The following is a 22,775-nucleotide window of genomic DNA, read 5'->3' as shown; positions in this document are numbered from 1 at the left end:
GCCTCTTGCCCAGGCCCCACTGCTCGGCAGCCCAGGGCCCTCTAGCAGCAGCAGAAGGGATACCAGAGTCTGCATCCTTCCTGCAGCCTCTCTGGGCCAATGCTGGAGTCCCTTCTCCTCGCCAAAGGCTGATCTCCCCTCACCCGCCCACCCTACCTGCTGCTCCCTCACCCCACAGGATCCCAGCCCTGCTGCGAGGACAGGTGTCAGGCAGGGGGCAGTGTTGACCTGCCGGCCCCAGGCAGGTGTCTCACGCCCAGGCCAGAACCCTGGCACAGCCCAACCCTGCCCTCTGCCGGCACTGCCCCTCCACATCACGCCCCTGCTCACTGCCATGTCCTCTGGCCACACAGGTAGGACCACCGGGCAGCTGCCACCTGCATGCCGTTCACAGAACCTGGTCCGGGGCGCTCCTCTGAGCCAGCCGCCTCTTTATCCCTTACAGTGACCCTGAAGGGCGGCGGAGGCGGGGCTGGTCTCAGGTCTGGGCTTTACGCTCTGCTGCCACGGTCTTGACATTTTAAATACATTTTGAATCAGGGGACTCTCATTTTCATTTTGCGTGGGCTCCGCCATTGAGGCCAAATCCGACGCCAGAGGCGGTACTTCCTGCTGTAACCACCCCAGGACGCAGCTGGGGGGCAGGGGCGCGGGAAGGTGGGAGACCTGGAGCAGCCGGGGTCCCCGGGGTCCTCTCGGCCGGCTTCACCCCCACCCCTGGGAACCCGGGAAGAGCCGGCTTTCGCTTCCTGTCTATTAAACCCTTTAAAGGAAGAGGGTAAATAAAACCGCCCGTCTGCCCAGCTGGAAAGCGATGACTCAGCCGCCCCCGCCGACCCTCGCCCCCAGGCTGATCCCAGAGAGCGGGCGTCGCGGCCCAGCCCGGACCCCTCGGCTCCCGGGACCTCTCTCCGGTCCAGGTCGTGGGGACGCGGTCGGAGCAGTCCGTCCCCCAGTTCGGGACACCGCGAGGGCGCAGGGAGGAGAGCCGGCTTCCTCTTCCCCTCCCATGTACTGAGCTCTATGGGTTGCTGTTCTAGCCCTTTCCACGTGTTCCCTAATCCGGCGAAGGTTACTGTTCCCCCTGGGAAGGGCCCCCGAAGAGGACGGAACGGCCAGCGCTCGGGAGTAGGGAAGGGGGCCTCGACCCTCCTTCTGCCCCGGGAGCCCGAGAGCGGCAGGGCTGGACTTGGGGCGCCTGGAAGGTGAAGGTCTGGTCCCCGCTGTCTCCCCACGGTGGGCCGGCCCCGGGCCCGGGGGTGCTTCCCGGGGCTCCCTGGCGTGAGTCACCGCGGGCAGGGCTGGCTGCAGCGCATTCTTCCGCGGGGCCGGCCTGCGAGACGGTGCGGGCGAGCGCCCGCGCAGGGCGGGACCTCGAGTCACCCCACGGGGCTGGACAGCTGGGGCATCGGGGGCAACAGGAGCGCGGGCTTCTGAGATGGGAGGGGACGGCCGGGGACCGGCCGGAGCGCGGACGTGCGGGTCCGGACGGCTGGGCTTGGGGAGGGTATGGCCTGGGGCGCGCGGGGCGCGGGCGGGCGGGGTGGCCCAAGGGCCGGGGCGGGGCGGGGCGGGGAGGGGCAGCTATAAAGGCCGCGCCGGGGCCACGAGGAGCAGATCCGGCGCCGCCACCGCCCAAGCTGCCTCTCGCATTGCCGCTCCCAGTCCTACGCCCGGCACGCCATGAAGTCCCCCGACGAGGTGCTACGCGAGGGCGAGCTGGAGAAGCGCAGCGACAGCCTCTTCCAGCTATGGAAGAAGAAGCGCGGCGTGCTCACCTCCGACCGCCTGAGCCTGTTCCCCGCCAGCCCCCGCGCGCGCCCCAAGGAGCTGCGCTTCCACTCCATCCTCAAGGTGGACTGCGTGGAGCGCACCGGCAAGTACGTGTACTTCACCATCGTCACCACGGACCACAAGGAGATCGACTTCCGCTGCGCGGGCGAGAGCTGCTGGAACGCGGCCATCGCGCTGGCGCTCATCGATTTCCAGAACCGCCGCGCCCTGCAGGACTTTCGCAGCCGCCAGGAACGCACCGCACCCGCCGCGCTCGCCGCACCCGCCGAGGCCGCCGAGGCCGCCGTGGCCGCCGCACCCTCCGAGCCCTCCGGGCCATCTCCGCAGCCCAAGCCCCGCACGCCATGAGCCCGCCGCTGTGAGTGCCCCGGCGAGCCCCGCGCCCTCACAGCCGGGACGGGGGCCGTTGGGAAAAACCACTTCAACGTCAGACGGCGGGGCGGGGGCGGGGGAGCTGCATCTCCTTGGGGGACCCGGCGCCCCGCAATCGCGCTGGCCCCCTCGCGTCAGGGTCTCGGGGCCCCTCGGGCTGGACCCCGACCGGCCCCGGCACAGCTCCCTGACCCAGTCCTTTCCCCACAGGGCCATACGCTGGACGAGTCGGACCGAGGCCAGGACGTGGCCGGCGCTCTCCAGCTCCGCAGCAGCAGAACTTCCCGTGCGCGCGGATCCTTGCTCCGTTGCACGGGCGCCTTAAGTTATTGGACTATCTAATATCTATGTATTTATTTCACTGGTTCTTTGTAGTCACATATTTTATAGTCTTAATATCTTGTTTTTGCATCACTGTGCCCATTGCAAATAAATCACTTGGCCAGTTTGCTTTTCTACCATTCGGCTGTGGCTCAGTGAGGTTCCTGCTGGGAGGGTGGAGGCCCAGGAATGGGTGGGCAGGACACCCTCATCCAGTCCTGCGGGGCTGGCGTGAAAGGCGCTGGGAACCGGCTTTGAATGAATAAATGAATCGTGTCATCTGCTGAGCCTGGTCCACACCCTCTTTTCTAAGTAGCCTCCCCAGAGGCCAGGAAGTGCCCTGGGGCTTGACCCTGGCTACCTTCTGCTCCTTGGTGTGTCCTGAGGAATTGAGCCTGGGGAGGACAAGGGCCCTGGGTCCGAGCTGCTGCTGCCTGTGGTGGGGGGACGTTCCCCAGCAGCCCTTCCTGCCCACATACCACCCGCGCAGCCAGACCAAAGGGAAGTGCCCAGCCCTCTGGTTGCCTGCCGCCAGTCGCTCCTGGCCAGTGCCCGCAGTGTGGGGCCGGCAGGGTCGCCTTTGCTTTTGGGGGAACAGGAGAGAGTTCAGGGCTGTCTCCGATGGTGGGGCAGGAGGCAGAGGTCCCTGCACGTCCAGGTGCTGGCCCAGGCCATTGGGGTGGAGAGGCCTGAGTGCAGCAAACCCCTGCTCCTCTTTCTGAGATAGCTGACCACGGCTTTCTGCCCTCCGGTCTGGCAGTGCTCTCCGAAAGACAGGGATGGTCTGAGACAGTTAGGGTTTGGGAAGTGTGTCCCCCACCCAGAAGGGCTCCTGATGATGAACAAGCTGAGGAGGTGATAAGCGGTATAGGCATGACTCCTCGCCCCACAATGGGGCCTTCATTTCTGGAACCTTCGTGGTTGGAGGGATGCCAGTAGGGGAGGCAGAGAAGTGCCAGAATTGGCCCCTAATCTCTGTTGCTAGGGGGCCAACGAAACCTCCTAGCTGGTCCGGGGTCAGCGCGGGGAGGGTGCTAGCCCTTTCGCTGCCTGGCCCGTAGGAGTGTTGGTGCTAGGTCCAGAAGAAACTATTTCCTGCAAGGAAATTTCTCCCGAACACAATTTGTGAAGCCCCTGTGCAAATGGTAGAGGGGCTCCTGCAAAAAGCAGAAAAGAGCAGCAGGGGACGCTGCCTGGCTGGGCTCCTGGGCCTCCTAGCTGCCCCACCAGAGCCTCACCTGGATGGATATCCAAGGTCAAGAGGAGAGCCCTTGCCCCTGGGATCTTCAAGCATAGGCATGATCTGGCCTGAGCTTTAGGCGAAAACGGTTGATGGCCCTTGGCTCACTGAGGCCACTTCTTGTTTGAGGAATTTTGGAATTCCTCAAATTCTGAGAACAGTGGAATTCTAAGGTTTGGGGAGTCCATGTTTTAACAGCCTCTTTTAAAAGCAGCCTGAGGAGAGAAGGGGCAGCCTTCATGGTCTCGGGGGCAGCTGCAGACCCTCGCTGAGGCTGTGGAAAGCCTTTTCTCTCCAGATGGGTCAACTGGTCACAGCGGCTGGGCTGGCCTTCTCATGCCCAGTTCTCCTTCTCTCCAGAACCCAGGGCCAGGAGGTGGGGGTGAGGGGTCGGGAAGTCCTGTGGTCAGGAGGCTGGAAGGCAACAGTGCGTGGCCTGGCCAGCACATCAGCTATAGGAGGGACCCCCAATTCCCAGGCCATGGATGGGTACTGGTCCATAGCCTGTTAGTAGCCGGGCCACACAGCAGGAGGTGCGCAGTGGGGCAAGCGACCACCTGAATTCCACCTCCCGCCAGGTCAGCGGCAGCATTAGATTCTCACAGGAGCGAGAACCCTACTGTGAACTGTGCACAAGAGGGATCTAGGTTGAGCACTCCCCATGAGAACCTAATACCTGATGATCTGGGGTGGAACAGTTTCATCTTGCCCAGCCACATCTGTGGAAAAACTGTCTTCCATGAAACTGGTCCCTGATGCAGAAAATGTTGGGGGCCATCGAGCTATAGGTCAAAGAGGCTGAGAGAAGGGGACACCAGAGGAGTTCTGGGGTTCGGGTGGCTGGCAGCCTCCCTGGTGCAGTTCCGGGGTTCATGTGACTGGCCGTGTCGGGTGCAGTTCTGGGGTTCGGGAGGCTGGCAGTGTCTGGTGCGGTTCTGGGGTTCAGGTGGCTGGCAGTGTGTGGTGCAGTCCTGGGGTTCGTGTGACTGGCCGTGTCTGGTGCAGTTCCGGGGTGCGGGTGGCTGGCAGCCTCCCTGGTGCAGTTCTGGGACCAGGGTTTGGGTTTGTGCGCTGGGCTGTTCAGCAGAGTGAGGGCATTTTTCCTTCCATCTAGGAAGGCCTCAGTTCCCTGGCCTGTTTTTTTTTTTTTTTTTTTTTTTTTTTTGAGACAGTCTTGCTATGGTGGTATCTCAGCTCACTGCAACCTCTGCCTCCTGGGTTCAAGCGATTCTCCTGCCTCAGCTTCCCGAGTAGCTGGGACTATAGGCACGCACCACCTCATCCAGCTAATTTTTTATTTTTATTTTTTATTTTTATTATTATTATTTTTTTGAGACGGAGTCTCGCTCTGTCGCCCAGGCTGGAGTGCGGTGGCGTGATCTCGGCTCACTGCAAGCTCCGCCTCCCGGGTTTACGCCATTCTCCTGCCTCAGCCTCCCTGAGTAGCTGGGACTACAGGCGCCCGCCATCTCGCCCGGCTAATTTTTTGTATTTTTTAGTAGAGACGGGGTTTCACCGTGTTAGCCAGGATGGTCTCGATCTCCTGACCTCGTGATCCACCCGTCTCGGCCTCCCAAAGTGCTGGGATTACAGGTTTGAGCCACCGCGCCCGGCCCCCAGCTAATTTTTTAAAAAATATTTTTAGTAGAGCAAGAATTTCTCCACGTTGGCCAGGATGGTTTCCATCTCTTGACCTCATGATCTGCCTGCCTCGGCCTCCCAGTGCTGGGATTACAGGCGTGAGCCACCACGCCCAGCCAGGTTCCCTGATCTTTTAAAGCAACCTGTTTCTGCTTTTGGGCAGGCACACTGTGGGCGGGGGTTGGGCAGTGAGCTCCCCATTGCTTGGGGTGTGAGCAAGAGCTGTCTGCGCGGCAGCAGGGGAACTCCTTTGTGGGCGGACTGTACTAATAACGGTGAACCAATTTGGGTGATTCTGTCCTTCCCAGAGCTTTGCCCAGCTGTAGGCCCCCTCCTCTAGGAAGCCCTCCAGCCCCGAGGCCCCATCCCTCACTGAAGGACACAGGCAGACCACGCGATAGCCTGCAGAAACCAGCCCGGAAGAGGTCGGAGGGATTTAGTAGGAGTTTATTGCCAGTCTGTGTCTGGGCAGCGGTCACCGGACTTTGTCCTTCCTCTGGGGCATAGGTTTCCTCCAGAGGACCAGGAGGACAAGGACATTGATAGCAACCTGCACAGTGGCCGAAGATAGGGACGCCAAAGCTGCGGTACAGGAAGCCGCCGACGGTGGGCCCCAGCGTTCGGAGCAGTGGCTGCACAGAGGCGCAGAGGCCCAGCATGGCCCCTGGGGGGTACATGGGGGTAGTCAGGCCCTGGGCAGCTCCCTGGCCCGGCTGCCCACTTCCTGGACACAGCCATGACCTCTTATCTCTCCTGACCCATCCCAACCTCACGGGGCAGTCTGCACCTTGCATAGTCTGGTGAAATACTCCCCCAAACACCCCTCCTTTCCACCTGCTGGCTTCTAACCTCCAGTCCCCCACTCCCTGCCACCCGCCGGGCCTTTGGAGCAAACGCAGCTCTCTCTACCCACTGGGCCTGTTCCCCGAGGACCTTTCAGCCATGCAGGGGGCTGCACAGGGTGCTTCCCAGGGCATTGGGCTGAGTCTCTTCCCTGCTCCAGAAAGTTTCCAAGCACAGGAGGAGCCTGGGAATGGGGCCACAGGTCACCACAGCAGGCCCCGCCCTGCCAGGCCTGCCAAGGGAGATGGCATCTGTGCCTGGGGCCCGGAACCTCCCGCCCAGGCTGTCAGGGAGCTGGCTCTCACAGCTCTTTCCCAGGGTGCCTGCCACCACCGAGGGCTGGTGATGCAGTGGGGAGGCTAAGCCTGGCCTGTGAGACACTGTTGGGGTTTGAGTTCAGAGTGGACATGACACCCCAACCCCACAGCCCCTCCTGGCCATCAGCCCCTCCTCCAGCCGCCCCCCTGCGGAGCTCCTACTACTCCAGGAACTCCTCCCACAGGGGCTTCGGGAGCCCATGCACAGCCCCTCCACCTGCCCCTCCTGCAGCCTCAGCAAGACTGAGCCGCTTCCCAGGCTCCCCGGACAGCCCCCACCTGCGCGGCAGCCTGCTCTGTCCCTGACACCCCGTCTCCACACCCCTCTGGCCAGCGACCCCCAGCATGGACAGGCACGTGGGCACTATCTGTGGCTGTTGTCAACCCTCGGGCAACACGGGGGCAGCACTCCCTGAACGGAGGACCCCCCAGGCCTCCAGCTGGGAGGACACTCTCTGCCTCTGGTCCCGTGCCCAGAGGGTCTCTGGCTCCAGGGACTTCAGAGCTCAGGTCTCCTGGAGTTGGCAATCCCGGGGCTGGTCAGCTGTGATGAGGAGCTGGCCAGGCCCCACCTGGGCTCAAGGCCCAGTGTGGACGAGCATTAAGAGCAGCCTTGCCTGCTGCGCCAGAGCAGCCTCTTCTGCAGACACAGGGTGCAGTTCCTGCCCCTTCTATCCTCTGCCCCCTCTGACGCTGGGTTTCCAGGCTGCTGCTGGGAACCAGGTGCTGGCTCCTTCCAGGCCAGGGGTGGTGTCTGTGCATGATGTGGCCCAGTGGCCTGGGCCGGGTCTCCCTCAGCCTCCAGGGGCCTCTTCCCAGCCAGACCTGGTCCCTATCTCCCCAGCCCTTCCTCTCCTGTGCCCTCCTCCTGGCTTCTCCAAAGTGCTGCCCAACCTCCTCCAGGAAGCCCTCCTGGTTCAGCCTGCATCGGCCCATGCACCATGAAGTCACAGTCCTGGAAGGCCTTGGAGGTTCCCAGGCAGTCTTGAGAAGAGGCCTGCCCTTTGCAGCCCGGCCACATCCAGGCCTCTAGACCTCGGTCTGCTGCCTCCCAGACAGGCAAGTGGATGGAGGGTCAGATGTGTGCCCTGAGCTTCCTGGCTCTGCTGCTGGGGAGTCCTGGAAGAATCTCCAGTACTCCAAATGACTCCCTGACTCCTTTGACCTCAACCAGCCCACAGGAGCCCCCTGCACTGACTAGTGTGTAGCCACACTGTGCCTGGGGTGGGGCAGGAGCCTGGGTACCGTTGGGCCCAGGGCATCCCCAGTCTGCTTGGGGGGCTTTCTTAGGCCTCAAGAAAGAAAGCTGGGTCCGAAGTGGGGGCTGAGGCGTCTATGTCTGGGGTACCTGTGTCCCCCGCAGTGACCTAGGGGCTTCCTGGGTTTAATTACTGCTGTGCATTCATTCACTCATTCGTTCAGGAAGCTCCTGAGCACTTGTGTGCCCGCCTCCATGCTGGGGGAGGGCCCAGAAGTCCCTGGGGCCTCCAGGTCTGGCAGGCAAGGCCCTTAGGTGCTTCTCAGGGCCAGGGCCAAGCCAACTGCCACCTCCGGGCAGCCCCTCCCAGGCCCCTGGCCTGCCCCCAGCTGGGCTACGTGGTAGGGCAGGAGTCTCATGCAGGACCCAGGCTCTGCACCTTACCCACCCCACACAGACCCCAGGCCCCCCACTCCACACACTCCACCCAACCCACACAGACCCCAGGCTTCCCACCCTACCCACCCACACAGACCTTAGGCCGCCCACCCCAGCCCCACTAGGTAGCTCCCAGGGCTTCCTGGAGGAGGCTGCCCCACCAGCTGGCCACAGCTCACCTGTGTCCGAGGTGGAGACGGCCTTGGTCAGCATGCTGTCGGTGACCACATTGAGTGTGCAGAGGCTGAACACCAGGCCGGGCACCAGGAGGCAGAAGTGGAAGACGCTGGACATCCAGGCCTGGGACGGCAGGCGGGGCCGAGCTGAGTGGGGGCCTCACGGGACCAGGCTCCTCTCTGGGGATCTTACCTGCCCCTCTCCACCCTGACCTGCCCCTCTCTACCCTGACCGCTGCCCCTGCTGAAGAGCTGGCCCTGGGTGGGTGTGGAGGGGTGGAGGAGGCCCCAGGGGCTCAAGCACAGATGGCACCACCCAAGTGGCCTTGCCCAGTGAGAGGGTCAGGTGAGGGGCCCAAAGTGGGGAGCCCTCACCATGGCCAGTCCCACCACGATGAAGGCCAGCACGCTGGCCCGGAGCAGCGCCTCCTCCGAGAAGCGGCTGCTCAGCTGTCCGATGACCAGGCCCTGGGTCACCTAGACCAGACAGAGAGGGTAGAAGTGGGTATGGGAGAGGTGAGGGAGGGGCGTCTGGACTGTGGCCAGCCCCTCAAGCAGGGGACCTCCAGACTGGCCTTTGGTGGCCAGGGCCCCTCTGCAGAGAAAGCCCCTCAGCATCTGCAAGCCCCGGGGTCTCTCCCTCCCCTGCCAGCAGTGACTGCGTCAGGATGGGTCTGAGGTCCCTGAGGAGATGGGGCTCCTCTCCACAGGGAGGAAGGAAAGGCTCACACCAGGGACGGACCCGGTGGGATAGGCTCGGCCGCTGGCTGCTCCCAGCCCAGGGCAAGGCTCTCTGTTGGGTCATCTCAGCTCCTCCACCGAGCAAGGTGTGCTGGGCCAAAGCACCTGGGAGTGCAGGGGTGGCCCCTGCGGGAGGAGTCCCTGGGCTCAGTATCTGCCTGCAGGGCAGGCCCAGCCTGCAGCACCCCTGCAGGGCACCAGTCACTCTCCCCACTTCCTGCCTGGCAGAACAGAAATTGCTTCCAACCGGGATCATAAACGGTGTAAAAATCTTACCTTCACACTTGCTTTATCTTAGGGTTTTTGGGGGGACTTTAACACGTTTTTAAAAGGAAGAGCTGGCAAGTTTCACTTGGTGCAATGCGCTTAGGAGTAGCTCACGGTGAGTGCCGTGAAGGACTTCAAGCCAGGACTCAGACACCAAGGCCAGAAGCCTCTTTGTGTTACATCTCAATTTACCCAATAAGTTTAAAAAAACTTGAACTTAGGAGCCCTGCAGGTTGTGACATGAACCTGGAGCTAACAAGCCTGTCCCTGGCCGGACTTGGGGCCTGGGGACTACTCCGTGGGCCCCTCCTTCCCCTCCTCAGCCTCCTCTCCTGCTGCTCAGCCTGGGTCGGGGTCCCCAGGCCTCACCTCGCTCCTTCCCCGTCCCTGGGCAGTTCACCAGGCCCAGTTCCTGCGAGGGTGTCCCGATGGTGTTGGTCACCACCCCAGCTCTGTCTCAGGCAGGGGCCCTACTGCAGCCATGGCAGGCCCAAGTGCCCCACAACACAGGCCAATGACTGCAGTGTCCAGCCCAGCTGCAGACTTCAGCCAGTGTCTGGCTGAGCGTCCTTCCCTGCAGTGAGCTGGGCGCAGCCTGTTCAGAACAGGCCCCACGGCACCAGCCCCAGGCTACTATTATTATTGCTCTTGTTGTTTTTCTGTTTTCTCTTTTTACCCTGCCAGGGTGGCTCCTCCTGGCCCACAAAACCGAGGCCCTCCCTGCCCACAGTGGGGGTCTAGCCCCTCCCAGGAGCAGCTATTTTAGCACTAGTCTAGTCCTGGGTCCAGAGGCTGAAGAGCAGATGACTTGGAGGTGCCAGGAATGCCACAGGCTTCCGGAGAGGCCGAAAGCCCCTGCCCCCCCGGTGGGTCCCAGAATAGCCCTCGCCCCGCGCTCTGGCTGTCAGGCGGCCATCCCGGGTGGCAGCACATCATCAGCTGTCCCCACCACCCCAGGGTCTGGTCCAGATGCCCAGAGGAGCTGGCGGTGGAGGTGGCTCGCCCTGACCTGGTAGCTGAGCGGTTCTTCGGGAGCAGACAGGACACCTGCTGCATCGGAGCTGCCAGGGTTTCAGGGCATCCCTCCATGACCGCGTGGCCTCTGAGGGCTGGCGTCTCATCCCACCATGACCGCGTGGCCTCTGAGGGCTGGCGTCTCATCCCACCATGACCGCGTGGCCTCTGAGGGCTGGCGTCTCATCCCACCATGACCGCGTGGCCTCTGAGGGCTGGCGTCTCATCCCACCATGACCGCGTGGCCTCTGAGGGCTGGCGTCTCATCCCACCATGACCGTGTGGCCTCTGAGGGCTGGCGTCTCATTCTACCATGACCGTGTGGCCTCTGAGGGCTGGTGCTTGCTCCTATGGGACCTCCAAAGGCACCCACACTAGTCTAAGCACTTTGCCATGTTAGGTCATCTCATCTGCCAAGGACCCTGCAAGGCGGGCACTTTGGCCTCATGGGACAGATATGGAGAGGTTGGGAGACTTGCTGTGGTTACACAGCTGGTGGGCAGGTGGGCTGCCACAGACCCAAGCTGGCTGCCCATCAGAGGCCAGAGTCCACTGTCCTCACAGCGTGCCCACCACTGCAGCTGGCTCTCTCTCCCTGGCCTGTATGCCTGGTTCCCTGTGGACCCTGACATGTACCACCGGGGAGGAGCCTCTACTCTCAGAGGCCTGCCCCACTGGAGACCCCTGCCGTGCCCCCCAGCAGACCCTATGTGCCCACTCACCATCTGGAGGAGCCCGAAGAAGGACATGAGGTAGCCAGCTTGGGCGGCCTCCAGCTGGAAGAAGTCCATGGAGATGATGGAGAACATGACCATGAAGAGCCCTGAGCCGGGGCAGGGGAACAGGGTGAGCACCCCCACACCCCGGCCTTGGCGCCCACCTCCCTCCCACCTCAGCAGCCTGGCCAATCGGGGTGTCTGGGCCCTGGCCAGTGACTGGTTCAGGGAGGGGCCTGTGATGCCAGCCGGACCAATGAGACCCTTCCCTGGGATTCTGCCGGATCCCTGGTGTGGAAAATGCCTCCCATGCAGTTGCTAAGCTCTGGACTGTCAGCAGGAAGGTGCTGGAAGGGAGGGACCCAGGGCTGACCATGCGGGAGGATTTGGCCCCAAGACCCACCATGGCTGTCTATTATAACAGCCCTTAAAGTCATGTCTGCAATCCCAGCACTTTGGGAGGCCAAGGAGGGAGGACTGATTGAGGCCAGGAGTTTGGGACCAGCCTGGAAAACATAGTGAGACCCTGTCTCTACAAACAGTTAAATTAGCTGAGGGTGGTGGCGCATGCCTGTAGTTGCAGCTGCTCGGGAGGCTGAGACAGGAGGATTGCTTGAGCCTGCGAGGTGGAGCCTGCAGTGAGCCGAGATCGTGCCACTGCACACCAGCCTGGGCAGTGGTCTCAAAAAAAGGGCCCTCAAAGGGCCTGTTACTGAGGTTAGTAACTTGGGTTCCAGTTTTGAGAACCAACAGAGCTGGCCTGGGTGGGCTGGGTGGGACAGAGGCGGGGGCCAGTCAGAGTGCTGAGGTCTGTTCTCCATCCTGCTTCCTGGCATCCCAGTTAGAGGAGTCCAGGCGGGGCTTCTGAGGGACAGGGCTGCTCCTGGGCTTGTCCATGGCTCGCTATCCTATCTGTGGTCCGTGAAACCCTAGGGTCTGCTGAGAGGGCCCTGGGCCAGCATGCTTCAGAAGGCGGTGTTGACACTCAGACTCGCTGTCCCTGCATCTCAGGCTGTCTGGAGAGCACGTGAGGCCACAGGGTAGGGGGGTAAAGAGCTGAGGAGCATGCAGGGATGCATGGCTGCGAGCCAGGCCCTCTGCCTGTGAGGACCCTCCCTGGTATGTGCAGCTGCACAGTGTGGAGGGGCTGGAAGGAGGCGGGAAAGACCCTTTTCTGCCTTCCTCCCGCTCCCGCCTGCTCTACCACATCTGCGTGGACCTGCGGGACACAGGCCAGAGGAAGGCCTAGGCCCTGGCCGCAGCTGGAACTCTGCCAGGCTCTGGCCGCTGTCGGGGCAGTAGTTGGGACTCACCTGTGGGGAAGTTCGAGGCCACCTTGACCAGGAAGATCCTTGGGACATCTGGCAGCCGCAGCAGGGAGGTGATGGCCTTCAGGTCAAACACACTGGCCCGGGGGCTGCCTGGCACGGAGAGGCCATTGTCCCAACGCCCACCCCTCACCCAGCTGCAGGCCTCGCCGCTCCTAGGCTCCTGTTGCGCCCGCCTGGGTAGAGCTTCCTTCCTTGGCTTCAGTGCCGCTCACTTGTGGGAACGGGAGCTGGTGATGCTCCCAGCCCCGAGGTGGGCACCGCCCCTCAGCACACTGCCACGCATTCCTAAGGGCCCCCTGAATCCCCAGAGGCACTCAGGAAAAGCATTCTCTGCCTGCAGGTAGCCTGGCCTCAACCTGGGCTTGCAGTGGTGCAGGGCCTGTGGCAGTCCCTGAACAAGGGACCAATAGCTGCTTCCTGTATGGTCCTGGCCTGGGGCCTGGGGCCGAGCATGACCAGGCCACCAGCCCAGAGGAAGACAATGGCAACGCTGCGCCCTTCTCTGTGGCCACAAGTCACCGCCGTGGCCTGGCCAACTGGACACCTTCGGGTGCAGAGCCCTGGGTCCCCAGCCCGGCTCACCGCATTCTTCCTCCCTATTTCCCCAGGGGCTCCTGCCTCTCTGGCTCTGCTGTGTTTGCCACAGGCCCAGCTCCACCTGGCCCTCCCCCTGGACTTCCTAGGTTAATTTCATCACAGCCTCCTGTCCCAGGATGACCCCAGGTGGGTCCCTCCGTCCCAGGCTGAGCTCTTAGTCCCTAGGCACCGCGGCATGGGTCCTGCCACGTGCCTGGCACTCAGGGGCTGGGTTCAGCAGGGGGCCAGCCTTCAGGGGAGCCCCTCTGAGGAGCCTCGGCCTCTCCACGTGGGACCAGCCTGACCATCCTCTGCCCTCCACCAATCAGTGCCCTTCAGGCAGAACCCTCACCTCTCCCTGGACACTCAGAGCCTTGGGAGCCTTACTGGTCCACCCACCCTGTTGGGGGTCCCTCCTGGTCCTCCCCAGGCCTCTCTGGGCCTCCCTTCCTAACGCCTTCCCTGTCTGGGCCTCCTTTCCTAACGTCTTCCCTGCCTCTCTGGGCCTCCCTTCCTAGCGTCTTCCCTGTCTGGGTCCTCCTCACTTCTCTGGACCTCCCTGCTTGCCGGAGGCCCACTTCCACCTCTTCATGACCACACCTCACTTGGCTCCTATGATGTCAGCAGCTGGGAGGGGTTCAAGGAAGGCAGGAGGGTGTGAGTAGCCCCCAGATTTCCCCTCAGGCCCCTGTGCCCCTTGGCTGGAGCACGCAGGCCTAGCCAGTGCCTCCCATAGACCCAGCATCTGGGCAGGGTGCACCTGGCAGGGCTTACCTGGCGGTGGAGTCTGAGTGTCAGTTTTGGTCCCTTTGGTGCTGGCGGGGATGCAGGTGAAGCTGAGGACAGCTCCCAGGAGGGTGGCCAGGGCAGCCAGGATGGGTGGGCACTGAATCCTGCGGGCAACAGTCTTGGCTGCACAGGGCGCGGGTCCCAGGGCCCAGGCACCCCAGCCACATCCTCCAATCTGCACCTTCAGTCACGCTAAATTAGCTTAAACCTGACCTCCCACATCCCCACAGTCTGTGGCCTAAAATGTGGGGACTGGGACCCTCAGAGCACATTTATTAGGTGATAGATGAAGGAACGGGTAGGGCGCTCACTATCCCTGACCCTCACCACACCGTGCAGGCCCCGGCAGCCCCTGTGGGTAGCAAGTGTGGAAACCAGGCTGGTAAACACCTGGGGCAGGCAGCAGATCCTCCCAGGGACCGCAGCTCCTTGGCTGGTCAAGGTCAGAAGGGGCTCCAAAGGGCCAGCCTGGTCTGCATGTCCTTGGGAGGGGCTCTCCGAGACCTTGGCACCTGTGCTGTGTCACGGGGATGGCCATGCTACCTCCCCAGCATGGGCAAAGGTGGGCCTGGCACTCAGCGGGCCCTCAGAAACCACCTCCCCTCCTGTCAGACCCCTCCCACTTTCTAGAGTGGGTGGGGCATGCTGGGCCTGGAGGGGGCTTTGGGCTGGGATCCCAGAGCCTTGCAAAGCCGCAGATGTGCCCCTCAGGCTGCTTTGCCACCTTCCCACCTGCCTGGGCCACTACCAAGGCCTGTGACTCTGGCTCTGCTGTCAGCTTCCCTGCCATGAGTCCCCACCTGGAAACTCGGCCTGTGATTCTCCTGGAAGGAACCAGCAGACTTTGTCACCTGGGAACACAGGCACATGGAGCTGGCTGTTCCAACTGTTACCATTGCCTCCTGGGGGCTGAGCCAGCCCCCTCCCCTCAGGGAGAGACAGGAGGAAATCGGGGCTTCCTACTGAGCTCGCCTGTAAGGCCTCTAGGCCTGTGCCGGACTGCCACAGCCTTCCTCTCAGCAGCTGAGCAAACTCCTATACAGCCTGCAAGGGCCCTTCTTGGTGAGGCCCCAGCCCTCCTTCCCAGACAGCATGCCATCTGAGAAGGAATCACTTTACCAGTTGGCTAGAATCTGGCCCCTGAGGGCAGGTGGGCCGGGGTGGGACCCTGCACGGAGACCGCAGTGATCATCGGATGATCGGACAGATGTGTGAGCCGGTCACACAGGCAGCACAAGTTCTGCCCCAACCTCAACAGAGCCTCCAAATCTGCCCTGGCCAGGGCCTCAGGGCACAGACACCAGGAGGGGTCAGGATCCTGGAAGATGCCCTTGCACCCGAAAACAAGGCCAGCCATAGGCCACCGTGTCCCCACCAAGGAGTTCAAAGAAAGGACTTTCCTCCGCCCCCCTTCACCACAGCCACATGTGCACGCACATAGGCACACACACACACATACACACACGTACACACGCAGACACTCGTGCACGTGCACACACACACACACACATGTGCACATGCACACGTGCAAACTTGTACACATGCATTGACATGCACCTGTTTGCCAGAGCAAGGAAGGGACTTGGTGCCGCCCTGACTAGGACAGTCAGTGGGGCCACCTCTGGGTCCAGAGAGTCTGGGCATTGGCCACCCCTCATTTCTCAGGCAGGACCCCTGAGCTCACATCAGTCTGGGGTGGGCCGGCACATCCACCTGGCCCTGTGCTGCTGCCCCCTGCCAATCCATCAGGGCAGCTCTGACCCCTGCAGCACCCACGGCCCAGGATGTCACCTACCCGGGCTTTCTGGCTGCTGGGTTTCTGCAAGAATGGGCCCTTCCCTTGGGAAAATGCCAGGGAAGGGGCGGGGCTGGGCTAGGGCCCCACGGCTTGTCCCTCCAGCTGGGAGGGACACCTGGCCCCTGTGGCCAGCCCCAGAGAGAAGGCCCTTTCTTTGGGATCCTGGCCTCAGAGGCCTGCTTGTCACAGCTCAGGGTCTGGCTGGGCAGGAGCAAAACCCGACTTCTTTGCCAGATGCCCCAGAAGTACACAGGAGCAGAGGCACCACTTTGATGGCTATTTTAGGAGGCTGGTGACAAGCAAGGTGTGGGGGCAGGGATCCAGGCCCTCGAGTGGTGGTGGGCAAACCAAAGGCCAGTGCTGCTGTGGGCAACAGGAGAGCCTGGGACTGGGGGACCCTGGAGGGCCCCAGGAGGGAAGGAGTCAGGGCTGCAACTGTGCCAGGGGCTGCAGGTGGCTGCTGGGGGAGAGGCAGGCTGTTCCTTCCCCAGTCAGAGCTCTCTCCTGCTCTCCACAAACAAACTGCCGGGAGGGAAACGGGAGTGGGAAGGAAATCCAGCACGCTGTCCTCAGCCCTGGGGCCTCTGCACGCCGGACAGCCTGTGCATCCCCCAGCACCCTGAGCACAGTGCAGTCAGTCCCTCCTGCTTAGTCCCCCTCAACCTCACCCCGATCTGCCAGATGCAGGGGCACCAGGGGTGCCTCCAACACTTTTATCAATGGAGCCACGACCAGCAAGATGGGGACAGGCTAATTTGTCTTTGTCCCCTCCTCCTCTTTTGGTTGAATGTATTACAGGAGTGTCTATCTGGACACATAGATACTGTTGAAAGGACACTGGACAGGACTCAGGGGACCCAGAGCCTCTGTCCCTTCTCTGCTGCTCACCTGCTAGGTGACCTCCTTTCCTTATATGCAAATGAGGGCTGGGCTCACAGCTGCCGCTGCCCCTCACTCTCCTGTTCTGGGGCCCCTCTGGACCTGCAGGGCCCAGCCCACCTGCATCCTGCCCACCAACCGCAGCCCACACCTGAGGCTGCCCAGACAGCAGGGGGTGGAGCTGGCTTTCAGCCGTGTCTCCAGGAATCTCTGGTGAAGTCTGGACTCCTGTGTGGTCTACAGTGACAAGCCCTCATCAAGCCTCACCTTGCTCTGAGGCTCTGAGAGGGGAGACACAAGGTGACAACATATGCCCAGGTCGTCCTGCTGCCAGGAGCAAACCCACAGGTGGGGCCAAGGCTGGATCAGCTGGGACCTGGCTTCATGGGACACCTAGCTCATAAGAGGATGGGGCAGGGGGGCGTACAGAGCATCCCTGGATGTCCAGCCCAGGGCCGGGAGAAGTCATCCATGCCCCAGGATGCTGCAGTTAGAACCATGTTTGAAAAAGAACATCTTGCCATGCCACTCCTAACTCAGTTGCCCTCTGGCTTCCAGGGTGCCCCAGAAGGTCCTAAAGGCCCCTCTGGCCAGACCCTTCCCAGTCCTTGTGTCTCCCAGTACCTGGTCCTCCCATTCCCCAAACACATAGCCCTCCAACCAAACCACAAGCTCCCTCCTGCCCCAAATGGGCTCTGAGACTGGAGTGACTCACAGGCCCAGCAGGAGGCCTGTCCGGCCCACTGCTCACCAGCGCTGTCCTGAGGGATGGCTGGGCCAGAACCATCTCAGCAGGGCCTGTTCCCTCCCTGCCTCGGGAAGAACAGAAAGAACTGGAGTGTCCTGGGCACTGGGAGGCACACGGACTAAGGCAGTGGCTGAGTCACCTGGCTGGGGTGGGAGCGGGCCCGGATCCTCCATATCCTGCTGCCCCCTCAGCTGCCTGCCAGCCCCTGCCCTGCATCTACCTGCCCCCAAGAGCCTCTTCCCTGTACAGCAGGTGCCCTGTTACAAACACCCCTGCACCCCTCAGCCTCTGCTCAGCACTTGGGGTGCCCTGTGTCATATGGGGTGCTGCTCACTTCCCCTCCCACCCCCTCCTGCCTCTCTGAGCTCCAGTGCCCCTGGCTTCTCATTTTTTCTCAGCTGGGCAGGGGTGTCCTGCCCACAGGGCCCTGGCACCCCCATAGGCATTGCCCTGATGGCTGCCTGTCCACCCAGAGAAGGCAAACTCCCTGCTGTCTGGCTCAGGATAGGACTCTATGGCCTCTCCCCATCCCTCCCCAGGCTGTGAGAGGATGGGCTCAGAATATGAGTCACAGAGCCACCCCCCACCCAGCGTGTGTGCAGTGACTCAGGTCCCGGGTCCCTCCCCAGGCCGGCCTGGCCTCTCAGCCCTGGGCTCTGGAGGCTGGGCCAAACCAGTTATACCAGTGCCCGCCCCCGCAGCCTGTGGGTGCCAAGTCCACTTCCTCCTCCCACCTGCTGCCCAGGTGGGTGTGGATGAGGCAGCACTGGGGCCTTTCAGGGGAATAGGATACATAGGTGGGTGGGCAGGAAGGGAGATCCCATGCACATTGTGCCTCGGTTTCCATTAAGAAAGAGCAGGAAGGCTGCAAGGCAGGGGGTGTTCACAGCTGCACCAGACTCCTGCCCTGTGCTAGGCCAGGAGCCAGAGCAGGCTAGGGGCAGTCGGGACTGCCAGACCAAGAAGGCCAGGGGGCTGGCCCTTGCCATGGGGCACCAGGCCTTGAAGCCTGGCCGGCACCTGGCCCCACTGCCTTTGGTGAGCCCCCAAGGAGGAGGTGTGGTCCTCCCTCACCCCATCTGGGTTGGACAAAGGCAGAGTACCAGCCACAAGCTCACCCCCGCAGCCCTCCCGTGCCACCACCACTCTGGGCAGCCAGCTTTTGCTACAGGGCCCAAGCAGCACCCCATGTCTTGGGCGTGGTATGAGGACCCTGAGGGAGTCCCACACTGCCTGGGTCTTGGATGGGGAGTGGGGAGCTCCATGGAGGGAGCCTCACCATCTCCTGGGCCTCAGTTACCCCACCCATCAAAGGAAATGTCGCAGCTGGTCTGGTTATGAACCGTGAAGGTTGTAAAGCACCTCAGATCTTGGGATGAATGGAGGCAGGGAAGCGAATGGAATGTTCTGGCAGGTGTGGGCAGAGGTAGAGGCCGTCTTGGCAGCTACTGGGAGGGAGAGGGACATAAGTAGTGTCTTCTGGGTCAGCAGCTGGGATGGGGGAAAGGGCAGGTGAGGACAGGAGGGGACCTGTGGACTGATAGATGAGCCTGCAGGAGGCGTGCATGCTGAGCTCTCCAGCATCATGGCCACGCTCACTGCCTGAGTGAGCTCGCATCCTTGTGGGTGAGTAAGGGCAGGGGAGGGCCCATTTAATGGGTGAGGAAGGTTGGCCAGGGAAGGAGGTGGCAGCAGGCGGCTAGGCCCTGAGCCGGCAGAGTCCCCGGGGTGGGCAGCACCCTGGGAGGGTGGCCGCCCAGCTCGGCCACCTGATGGGGCCCAGCGCTCCTCCCCATGCCCTTCTCATGCCCTTCCTCGCCCCGGCCACCCTGGAGAGGCAGGCCATGGGTGGTGCCGGCTCCCCATGCCTCATACCTGCCAGCCCCCTGGCTCCAGGGGGAGTGGTCCCTGCTGTCCCACCACAGCTGCCCATGCAAGTGCCCTAAGCCCTATCCTCCAGGGACACCCTACCAGCAATGTGCTTGACTCCCACATCAGCCCTTCCCTCTCCCGGGGACGCCTCCCCATGGCTCACCCCCCATTCTCACCCCTGCTGTGCCAGCCAGGGCACCCCGGTCTGGCGCCTGCCCCTCCTCCCTCCCTCCAGCCACGCGGCCCCCCGGCTTCCACACCCAGAGCCTCTGTACCGTGGTTCCTTTGCCTCCTTCACCTGCTTCAGGCCTCGACTCAGATGCCACCTCCTCAGACAGTCCCTAGTGCCCCCATCCATTGAGCCCCCCGTTCTGCTTTGTGACTTTTTGCTCCATGTAGCTCAGCCCGATGTGACGGGAGTTCCTATCACATTCCCGTCATCCCAGGGACTCAGCCTGTGTTGTCTGCCACTGTATTCTAGAACCAGAGTCCTGGGGGCAATGTTTAGGTGTTCGGACAAACTGCCCACCACCCGCACTCCACCTCCTGCTCACAGCCGTCAGCAGCCACCAGTCCCCAGCCCAGGCTCTAATGAAAATGCTGGGAGAACGTTGAGGGGCTCAAACAAGGCCTGCAGCACAGCCCTAGAGCCCTCCGGAGAAGGAAGTGTGCTAACAAGGCCACTGTGCCCTCCCGGCGCTGATCGCTGGGGCTGCGCCAGCACCCAGTGGCCTCCACCATTGTTGGGATTTGTCTTGAGGTCCTGGGGGTGCCTGGCCTGGGAACTGCTATCAGTTCATCCAGGACTGGAGAGCCTGGTGTCCACAGAAGTGCCTGCCTCATGCCAAGGGGCATCTCCAATGTGAGGGGCGTTCAGATGCCAGAAAGACTCCACTCCAGAATGCAGCCTCAGGGAAACTCACAGGCCAGCAGAGGGTGGGGGTCACCAGCTGGCGCAGGGCCTGGGAGACCCCGGGTGTATAATACAAGGCTGGGGACAGGGCACAGTTGTGACTTCTTCTACTGTCCCAGGATCATGCCGCTACTATCAGGATTTACATTTCAGAGCTGAGGAAACTGAGTCAGGGAGAGCTCACAGAAGGAGGCAGCAGACCCATGGATCCTCCTTATCCCGCCAGAGTCCCTGCTGCGGTCCCTCTCCCGGGGACACCCTCCCCGGGAGACCCTCCCTGGGGCACAGCCACCCTCGCAGCCTCCAGGGACAGCTAGCAAGGGACCTTTACGAGGCAAATGGGAAGCCCGGCATCCCCCCATCCTCCCACTGCCCACCCGGGCGCCCCCTGGACCCTCCACTCTGGGCACCAGTCCAACAGCGCAGCCCCGCTGCCACAGCATCCTGGTCCCCGGGTGCTCTTGTCCCCAGCAGGAGGCTGCTGGGAGGGCTCCCTCCTCTCGGGGCCTCAGTTTCCCCAGCGTCCCAGTGGGGCTGTGCGTGGACAGCTTCACAGTCAGTCGAGCCCCGGACAGCACTGAGACATCACCCCGCCCCATCCAGGGCCAGCTCGGGAGGTCAGGCCTAGGCCTAGCGCGGAGCCAGGTGTCCCCTGTAGCCACATCCTGTGGCCGCTCACGCCCTGCGGGTTCCTAGCCCAGCCCGCCTGACGAGCAAACGGGGAAACCGAGGCCGAGAAGGGGCGGGGCGGGGCCGACCCAGCGCTGGCGTCCTGACCCGCAGCCTCCGTCCCGGGCCCCCCGCCACTCACCCGTACGCGGAGACCAGGGTCCCGCCCAGCAGGGAGCCGAGGATGACGCCGACGCCGAAGCAGAGGCCGAGCCGGCCCAGGGCCGCGGGCCGCTCCTCAGGTGCAGACAGATCCGTGATGACCATCTGGGCAGCTGGGGACGGGGCGGGGGCGCTGAGCAGGGAAAGCCCCTTGGTGGGCCCCTCCCCCACCCACCTCCCCAAGCCCTTTCCACCCCGACCTGCCCTTCCACAAGCCTCGCCCCACGTCGCCCCCGCCCCTGTCCAGCCCTTAAGGCCAGACCCCGCACGCACGCAGACCTCCCTGGCGGTGTCCTGGGTCCTCCGCAGGCTGCCCCCTTCCTGGCCCCACCTGGCCCCCAGTCCCCAGGCCCCACCTGGCAGCGTGTGCATGAGCGCTCCGGGCAGCCGCGAGGCGAAGAGCAGGTAGACCCCGGGCAGGGCCGGGCTGGAGGCGGCCGCCAGGAGCAGGTAGAGCGCCAAGGCAGCCAGGAAAGAGAGCGTGAGCGCCGCCCGCGCCCCGCGCTGATCTGCGAACCTGGAGTCCGAGGGGCGGGTCAGACCCTCACGGAGGCAGTCACGGCTCCCCTTCCCCCCGCCCAGGGGCTGCCCAAGCGGGGCTGACCAGGGAGGCTGGAGTGCGGATGGGGATGGATGGCCGGGACGCCTGGGCGGCTGCTGGGAGGCCTCCCTCCTCTCAGGGCCTCAGTTTCCCCAGCGTCCCAGTGGGGCTGTGCGCAGACAGCTTCACTGAGCTGGGAGTCTGACCCAGAGCAAAGACCAACTCCGTGTAAAAATAAATGGTGGAATCCCAGAGGACCAAGGGATGGGCCCGCGTTTTACAGGAAGTGTTTCCCAGGTTGGGTCTGAGAAAGCAGAGCCTTTCTCCCTCCTGTTCTGAGCCACTGGAAACCCTCAGACCCCTGCTAGTCTGCTGCCTGCGGAACCCTTCATTTCTGCCTACGGGTTGCTCTGAAGAGGCAACTCCCATTATGTGTCCCTTGCTCGCCTGTCCGCTGTGGCTTGTGGGAGGATGTCCCCGTCCCGTCCACGCTCAGTGTTCCCACAGCACTGAGACCCAGGGTGTACGGGGCCCCAAAGTCCCTCCTGCCTGGTCTCAGCAGGCCTATGTATGGGCACTTACAGCCACAAGGTGTTCACCAATCACCCTGTCTCTGTGGCCACAGCCAGGATTAGTGGAAGGCGTGGGTGGGACACCCAGGGAGCCTACCGGGAGCCAAAGTTCTTCTGCACCCCCACCGGCCTGGGACCCAGAAGTGCCATCATCCCATTGTGGGGAGAGCCCCCTGCGTACACACACACTGTACCTGCCAAACACCGGGCCGCCCAGCAGCTGCAGCACCCCAAAGGTGGTTTGCAGGTAGCCAAAGGCAATGGAATCCAGGCCCAGTTTCCGAGACAGGTACTGAAACACAGGAGGGAGCCCAGAGGGAGGGGCTGGGAAAGACTGCAGGGCCTGGAATTTGGGGTCCCCGGATGGGCAGGGGGTGGGAGGGGACCAAGGGCCTGAGCTCTGTTGACTACACAGTATGACTATCCAGGGGCCCTTCCCAGGGGACCCTGCTCCTCCTCTCCTAGGTGGAAGCCTGTGGTGGCCTTTAGGGTCCTTCCCCTCTGCAGGGCACGCCTCAGAGAGGCACCTGACCCCCACCATTTTGTCTTCATTCATTCAAAACTTTGTGGGGAAGCCAGCAGCACTGTCCTGGCCAGCAACAGATTGTCCCAAGGCCCCCAAGTGACCTCCAAGAGGTGGCCTATTGCCCAGCAGGACACAGTCTGCTCTGTGAGGCCCCAGCCCCTCAGCCCCTCGGGAGGAGTAGGTCCGTGACAGCATTCCTCCCAGGGACACCCTTCTATCTTGCCCTAATTCTCTGTGACTTTGGTCCCCCTGCAGTTGCTCCTCCCCCTGCCCCTGCCTCTGAGTTCCCAACCCTCCTTCCAGTGATGTCACTTATTATGG

General features: G+C 62.7%; 2 protein-coding genes across 2 annotated transcripts in view; one reads left to right on the top strand and one right to left on the bottom strand.

The window, feature by feature from the left end:
• The first annotated feature begins 1,251 nt into the window (after positions 1-1,251).
• On the top strand, positions 1,252-2,771 carry PHLDA2 (pleckstrin homology like domain family A member 2). Its single transcript, XM_030917207.1, has 2 exons — positions 1,252-2,152; positions 2,377-2,771. The coding sequence occupies exon 1, from the start codon at positions 1,684-1,686 to the stop codon at positions 2,140-2,142; it is 459 nt and encodes a 152-aa protein (XP_030773067.1). The 5' UTR covers positions 1,252-1,683; the 3' UTR covers positions 2,143-2,152; positions 2,377-2,771.
• Positions 2,772-5,797: 3,026 nt separating this feature from the next.
• Positions 5,798-22,775, bottom strand: part of SLC22A18 (solute carrier family 22 member 18) — a 22,202-nt gene continuing 5,224 nt past the window's right edge. The window contains 10 exon segments of the mRNA XM_010382070.2: positions 5,798-5,924; positions 5,926-6,032; positions 8,344-8,464; positions 8,716-8,817; positions 11,085-11,185; positions 12,392-12,499; positions 13,760-13,878; positions 20,796-20,928; positions 21,172-21,332; positions 22,123-22,220. Of these exon segments, the coding sequence (XP_010380372.2) occupies positions 5,844-5,924; positions 5,926-6,032; positions 8,344-8,464; positions 8,716-8,817; positions 11,085-11,185; positions 12,392-12,499; positions 13,760-13,878; positions 20,796-20,928; positions 21,172-21,332; positions 22,123-22,220 (1,131 nt within the window). The 3' untranslated portion in view covers positions 5,798-5,843.

Source organism: Rhinopithecus roxellana, chromosome 15, assembly GCF_007565055.1.
Source record: "Rhinopithecus roxellana isolate Shanxi Qingling chromosome 15, ASM756505v1, whole genome shotgun sequence".
Taxonomy (NCBI): domain Eukaryota; kingdom Metazoa; phylum Chordata; class Mammalia; order Primates; family Cercopithecidae; genus Rhinopithecus; species Rhinopithecus roxellana.
This window is presented reverse-complemented; position numbering and strand designations above follow the sequence as displayed.

Bases quoted from the DNA above. Each gene is read 5' to 3' on its own strand.
- PHLDA2 (XM_030917207.1), top strand. From the start codon at position 1,684: ATGAAGTCCCCCGACGAGGTGCTACGCGAGGGCGAGCTGGAGAAGCGC.